A 7,823-nucleotide genomic window follows, 5' to 3' on the forward strand; every position below is an offset into this window, starting at 1 on the left:
AGTTAATACCAATTCTCATGAAACTGTTCCAAACAATTGAAACAGACTCTACTATCCCAAACTCATTGTATGAGGCCAACATAACTCTGATACCCAAACCAGATAAAGACACAACAAAAAAAGAAAATTATAGGTCCATATCCTTGATGAACATAGATGCTAAAATCCTCAACAAAATATTAGCAATTAGAATACAGCAACATATTAAAAAATTATACACTGTAATCAAGTGGGATTCATCCCAGGGATGCAAGGACGGTTCAACATGCAAAAGTCAGTAAATGTGGTACATCACATGAACAAGCTCAAGGACAAAGACCATATGATTATAGATGCTGAAAAAGCATTTGACAAAATTCAACATTCCTTCATGATAAAGACTCTCAACAAATTAGGTATAGAAGGACAATATCTTAACACAATAAAAGCCATTTATGACAAGCCCATTGCCAGTATTATTCTGAATGGGGAAAAATTGAAGGCCTTCCCCTTAAGGACAGGAACAAGACAAGGATGTCCACTCTCACCACTTCTATTCAACATAGTACTGGAGGTACTAGCTAGAGCAATCAGGCAAAAGAAAGAAATAAAGGGAATCCAGATTGGAAAAGATGAAGTCAAACTTTCCCTATCTGCAGATCACATGATGCTATATATAGAAAAACCTAAAGACTCTATCAAAAAACTCCTAGAGCTGGTTAATAATGTCAGTAACATTGAAGGATACAAAATAAATGCCCCCAAATCAGTAGCATTTATATACTCAAATAATGAATTAACAGAAAGAGAAAGTAAGCAAGCCCATTTGCAATTGTCACCAAAAAAAATAAAAAGTGATACCTAGGGATCAATTTAACCAAGGAGGTGAAAGACCTCTATAATAAGAATTACAAACCACATCTGAAAGAAATTAAAGAAGACACAAAAAGATGGAAAGATATTCCATGCTCTTGGATTGGAAGAATTAATATTATGAAAATGTCTATACTACCCAAAGTGATCTACAGATTCAATGCAATCACCGTCAAAATACCAATGACATTCTTCACAGAAATGGAAAAAACAATCTTACCTTTCATATGGAAAAACAAAAGATCCCAAGTAGTCAAAGCAATCCTGAGTAAAAAAAAAAAAAAAAAAAAAAGCCGGAGGCATAACTCTGCCTGACTTCAAATTATACTACAAAGCTGTTGTAACCAAAACAGCATGGTACTGGTATAAAAATAGACATTTGGACCAGGGGAATAGAATAAAGAACCCAGAGATACCCTCCCGGGCTTATAGCCATCTGATATTAGACAAAGGCAACAAAAATCTACATTGGGGAAAAGATTGCCTCTTCAATAAGTGGTGCTGGGAAAACTGGTTATCCATATGCAGAAGAATGAAACTAGCTATGAATCTCTCACCATACACTAAAATCAACTCAAAATGGATTAAAGACATAGGTATAAGACCCAAAACTAAAATTACTAAGGGGAAATATAGGTGAAACCCTTCAGCAGTTAGGTCAGGGCACAGGCTTTATGAACACAAACCTGAAAGCAGAAGCAGCAATAGAAAAAATAAACAAATGGGACTATATCAAACTAAAAAGTTTCTGCACAGCAAAAGAAACAATCAACAGAGTGAAAAGACAGAGTGGGAGAAAATTTTTGCTAAGTATGCATCCGACAAGGGACTAATATGCAGAATATACATAGAACTCAAGCAATTATATAGTAAAAAAATAAATGACCCAATTAAAAAATGGGCAAAGGAGCTGAATAGACATTTTTCAAAGGAAGACATACGAATGGCCAACAGATACATGAAAAACTGCTCAACATCACTAGTCATCAAGGAAATGCAAATTAAAACCACATTGAGATACTACCTCATTCCAGTTAGACTGGCTATAATCAAAAAGACGGTGAATAACAAATGCTGGCGAGAGTGTGGAGAGAAGGGAACACTACTGCACTGTTGGTGGGACTGCAAATTAATACAACCACTTTGGAAAACAATTTGGAGATTTCTCAAACAACTACAGATAGATCTTCCATATGATCCAGCAATCCCTCTTCTGGGTATATATCCAGAGGAATGGAAATCATCATGTCAAAGAGATACCTGCACTCCCATGTTTGTTGCAGCTCTGTTTACAATAGCCAAGATATGGAACCAACCTAAGTATTCATCAATAGATGATTGGATAAGGAAACTGTGGTATATATACACTATGGAATACTACTCTGCCATAAAAAAGAATGAAATACTCCCATTTGTAACAACATGGATGAACCTGGAGAAACTTATGTTGAATGAAACAAGTGAAGCACAGAGGGATAAATACTGCATGTGCTCACTCATGTGGGAGCTAAGAGAGAAAGGAAGGCAGGAAAGAAAGACCACAGTAGTGCCGTGATTCCGCAGAGGGAGGGAACATTCCTAGGGCTACAAATTGGAGTGGAGGGGAGAAAGGGAGGGCAAGGAAGGTTGGGGGATAATTGGGAGGGGACAAAGGGTACAAAAGTAATTTCTGGTAATGGGTATGCCCCCAGTATGAATCTGGCCCTCACATCATGGGCAGGAGAGGGGACAATCAGCTTTGTATCTCATGAATATTTGTAATAAATGAATGAATGAATGAATAAATAAATAAATAAATAATAAATAAAAATACCTATTAGACTGGATCTCGGGGCTGGAGATAGATATATAGGAGTCCCTATTTTATAAATAAGTATTATATCTTTCTATTTTGGTCATTGTCAAGTTATAAACTCAATAAACTAGTTCAGGGGTTATATTCATATATAACTGGGCTTAGTAGACACTACTGACCTATTACAGTCAAACTTCTGATGCCCAGAATGAACAAAACCATATAGCAGCACAAGGAATATTATTTTAACCAGTGTTATTGCCAGTTTTTTTTGTATTACATACAACACAGTCATACTGCCTATATTCTATGAAAAGAAAATTCTCTTAAAAAATAATAGAATTTATACAATAAATCAAAATGCAATGATTCAAAGAGTCTTTTGATTAAAGACCTCTCTGTTAATATTTGTGGGATTACAAAGGCAAATAACTCATAGGCCCCAATGACCTTTTAATAAGACAATAGATATATTCTGTACATAATCCAAAAGAATATAAATCTTTGTATAATAAATACCCCAAAGCCTAGATAGATTGCTATCGGAATTTAACTTAGAGGACGAAGAGATAGAGTCTTTGCTGTGATGATGAAAAGGCCTTAAAGTCAGAGGTGACTTTTTTGAGAAGCATCTTGAATTTTTTCAGATAGGTTATAGGAAGGGCAATTTTAGAAGGAGAGAATGGCATTAGAAAAGATGCAGAGGCAGCAAGCACAAGAATTATTCAGGCAATGGAAAATATGCTTGCTTACCTTCAGCATAAGAAAGGCAATCACTCAACCATTCATTCAACATACATTTATAATAAATACCTATTTTTCCCCCCTGGGTACCAGGGACCTTTAAATAAATATTACTTTCATATCTTGTCCTCAGAGAACCCATAGTCTTTTAGAAGAGACAGACATATATGAGGAAAGGTAAGGGGAATGTATATTTTTTATTGCATGATGTTAGTGAAGCACTAAAACAAAAGCCATTTTGCATTTTTTTCTTACTCAATCCTCATAAAACTCCCTGAGCTAAGGACTAAATTCCATATTTTATGTCAGGGGAAATGTACACTCTGATAATTTAAAGTTTCTAATCCTAGCAAACGATAGTGTTAGAGTTTATATTCCTTTTTTCCTGACGTCTAAGCCTTTTTTTTTTTTTTAACTATGCCACATTGAAATAATACAATACAACATAACAAGAAGTTTAATAGAGGCACATTACAAAATCTATGAAGAATAGAAGAAGAAGAAAGAATTTCTTCCTGGAGGAGCTGATATAGTGATGGAAATATGACATTTGTGAAATGTGATGAAAAGATATTTGCACTGGCAAATAATGTCATAGAACACAAATCCTTTTTTCGCTTTAATTGAGACATAATTGATTATATGTATTTGTGGGGTATAGAGTTAACTATCAGTTTTTGTGTACAATATGTGATGATCAAATCAGGATAATTGGCATAGTCATCATTATAAAACATAATCGTTCTTTGTGTCCATTAAACAGTTTCTCCATAGTCCCACTCCTCTTACCCCTCCTCTTTCCCCTTTCCCATCTCTAGTAACTACAAGTTCTGTTCTCTCCTTCTGAAAGTAGAACAAAAATTCTTAACTTGGGATTTTTAACAACTTTTTCCCCACAATTTAGGGCCCAATTTCTCAATTCCTTCAAAACCCATCTTTGTCCAAATCCTTTGCCCTAGGAGGACAGACTCTATTTTGCTTGACAAAGACTATCATGATAAAGCAAGGGTGAAATGGGGGAAAGAGAGGTGAAAACAGTAGGAAGGTTGGGTGTTAGAAAATGGGGGAAAGAGATGTTTCAGAGAAGTTGTGAGCTGTAATACATTGGAATTTTTATTAAGTACCGATATGGTATTAGAGTTTTTAAGAAACTCAAATAGAGGGTGTTTAAATACTTTTGATTGTTAGACTCTTTCATTGTTAAGAATGGACCATGTGGATTCTAGTTTTATAAGGGTTGCAATGATACTTCTAATATTCATAATGAAAGGGAGGCAATGGGTTGTGTGCTTGCTTTCTTTTTTCAGCTTTTTATTGAAAGTGCACAAATTCTAAATGTACAGCTTGATGTATTTTCACAAACAGAATATATAACTCAAGGTGCTCGTAGATTAAACTTCAATTGCTTGTGAGGAAGCACTGCTCTTTTAAAACTTCTTGAATTTCTTTCCTGTAGTTCTAAGAGTAGAAGCTGCAGTCAATTTTGGGGGTAGACTCACTGTCCATTTTGGGAAGGACCAAGTTGAAGGGTGCTTTGGGTTATGTGTCTACTCATTTTTATTGGGAGAAATGCTGATTCTAATGGAATAAGTAAATGAATAGACAATATCAACCTGGTATCAAGATAGGGGATAAAGAAGAAAATAAACTTAAGAGGGCCCATGTGCATGGGCTTAGCTAATAGATACCCCAAACAGTGTTGCTTATTGATTTTTTTATTACTGTATCACAGTTCCTTTATCTTATTTTCAAGCACAAGTTAAGGTGTCCAACATAGTGAATGTGGATGTTTAGGAGACTTTTGTCTATTCTTTGTGGGAAAAATGTACTGTTGAGAGTTTAAACAACAGAGAGGCATACAAGATTACCGAAGAGGAATATTGGAAAAGTTCAGAACGATAGTCTGGAGCAAAAATGAAAACCAGAACCTGGGAAAATGTAAACACTTCTCAGAAATTATTGTGGAGGTGACTGGAATACTTGCACTTAAAATAGAAATTAGGTTATTATAATTTAGTTATTAAAAGAGAGGAGGACCCCTGAAGTCTGGAAAACTTGGGACCACTTAGGTAATATATCCTCATAATTTTTTGCCTCAAAAATATGAGGGGGAGGGTAGTAAAGGGATACTTTAGTTAGGACTATATCATTGTAAGTGATAAAAATCCAACTCAAAATTAGGTTTTTTTTTTATAAATGGGTAATTTATTGACTCACATAACTAAAAAGAATAATTGTGAAACTCATTTTAGACACAACTGGATCAAGGAGTTAAAATAACAATATCAGACACTCTGTCTCTTCTCCCAATTCCTTGTTTGCCTCTCAGTTAGGCTCTCCCCATGTACTGGCGAAGATTGGCTCCAGGCTTATATTCTATGAGTTTAGCAATCCTGGCAGAAAGAATGTCTCTCTTCTCATACTGGGAAAGCATTCTTGTGTTGAGTTTGATTAGCCTGACTTGGCTCACTTACTATGCTGAATGAATCGCTGTGGCCAGAGGACTTGATTTTAAATTGGCTAGGCCATTGTTCAGTGCTTACCACTATTTCCAGAAGGCTGGCTGGGTTAGCCCCATCCAGCACCGCATAGACTCAGAGGGAGGAACTGTTGAATAGTTGAAAGAAAAACATGTACTTCTTTTATCAGAAGAGTGGATGTTGGATAATAGATGTTCAGTTTGAAATGACCGAGAAAGAAGACAGGAGACAGAAGAAAGGAAGAGAAAGAAAATAGATGAAAGAGGGACGAGGTGGAAGGTCAAGAAGGAGGAGCAAATGGAGGAGAGATGAATGATGGAAAAAGAGAAAGAGTTAGAGAGGAGAGAGATTCATCTTGATGAAAAGCCATATGCTCTACACGGTACCAACTAGCAGAGCTACATATAGCTATAAACAAAATTTACACGAGCATTTTATGCTGGAAAGAATGGGAGTCACATATTTGGCTTCACAAGCAGACACACTCTCTTGATATTGGGTTCTGTGACTTTATTTGTGAGTATAAAACAACTGATCTGATCCCATGTTGAGGATATCATATGCCTCAAGGCCTTTCACATTTTCCATATAAGCAAGTATCTGCGCAGGACTTTATTTACAGCTTCCTTTACTTCCTTATTTCTCAGGCTGTATATGATGGGGTTCAACATTGGGGTTACCACTCCATAAGACAGACTAATGATTTCATCAGATGCTTTTGTGTACTTTGACTTAGGCTTCATGTACATAAAAAGGGCTGAACCATAGAATAAGATGACCACAGTCAGGTGAGCTGAACAGGTAGAAAAGGCTTTTTTTCTCCCCTCAGTAGATTTAATTCTCAGGATGGAAGAGAGAATGAAAATATAGGAGATAAAAATTAATAGGAGAGGAATTATCAATAAAACAATACTTGCCACTGTCATGATAAGAATGTTCATGGAGATATCTGAGCATATGAGTTTAAGAAGAGCCAGGATCTCACAGGTAAGACGATCAATGACATTATTTCCACAGAAAGGCAACACCATTGTCAGGACTGTTTGCATCAGGGAGTTCAGACAGCCAAGGATCCAGGACCACGCAGCCATATGCACATATAGCGCCTTGTTCATGATGATGGGGTACTTCAGTGGGTTGCAGATGGCCACATACCGGTCACAGGCCATCACAGCCAGGAGGACACACTCAGTGGAGCCCAAGCCAAGGGAGACAACCATTTGCAGAGCACAGCCAAAGAAGGAGATGGATTTTCTCTCAGACAGAAAAATAACAAGCATCGGAGGAATGGATGATGATGTGTAACAGATGTCCAAGAATGAGAGGTTTCGAAGGAAGAAGTACATGGGAGTGTGGAGGTGAGAATCCAGGATGCTGATGAAGATAAGGAGGCTGTTTCCTAGGATGATTATCACGTACATGATGAGGCAGAGCAGGAACAAAAAAAGCTGGAGCTCTGGGTATTGGGAAAGCCCCACCAGAAAGAACTCGTTAACAGCAGAGTAATTCCCCATCTTCAGGTCACCTGTAGGGGTTAGGAAAAAACATGATTCAGGGAAATTTGAGTTTTTGTTGTAGATTTATCAAATCGCTTTGTCTTTCATTATCTTATTTTATTCCTAGAATAGCCCCTGAAATCAGCAAGGGCAGAGATATTATGTTAATTTTACCAGTGATGAAAAGGGCACTGAGAAGTAGGTAGATTCTTAGTATCACACAGCGACAAAGGCTGGGAATTGTGCTAGGAAATGCCAGTCCTCTAATTACTAAAATCCGGGGACAAATTACTTTTTAAAAAAATTTTGGTGGCTGGCCATAAGGGGATCTGAATCCTTGACTTAGTAATATGAAACTGCTCTAAACAATTGAGCTAACTGACCAGCCCTTTTAAATGTTGATACATAAGAATTTCTTTATTAATGAATATTTTGAAATAATAAATTCTAATGAAG

General features: G+C 36.5%; 1 protein-coding gene across 1 annotated transcript; it reads right to left on the bottom strand.

The window, feature by feature from the left end:
* Positions 1–6,446: 6,446 nt before the first annotated feature.
* LOC134366031 (olfactory receptor 13D1-like) lies at positions 6,447–7,385 on the bottom strand. The gene has a single exon (XM_063082447.1). The coding sequence runs from the start codon at positions 7,383–7,385 to the stop codon at positions 6,447–6,449; it is 939 nt and encodes a 312-aa protein (XP_062938517.1).
* Positions 7,386–7,823: the final 438 nt, after the last annotated feature.

Source organism: Cynocephalus volans, chromosome 17 (assembly GCF_027409185.1).
Source record: "Cynocephalus volans isolate mCynVol1 chromosome 17, mCynVol1.pri, whole genome shotgun sequence".
NCBI lineage: Eukaryota > Metazoa > Chordata > Mammalia > Dermoptera > Cynocephalidae > Cynocephalus > Cynocephalus volans.

What these genes read in the sequence shown, in the direction of transcription:
- LOC134366031 (XM_063082447.1), bottom strand. Translation starts at nt 7,385, where the DNA reads ATGGGGAATTACTCTGCTGTTAACGAGTTCTTTCTGGTGGGGCTTTCC.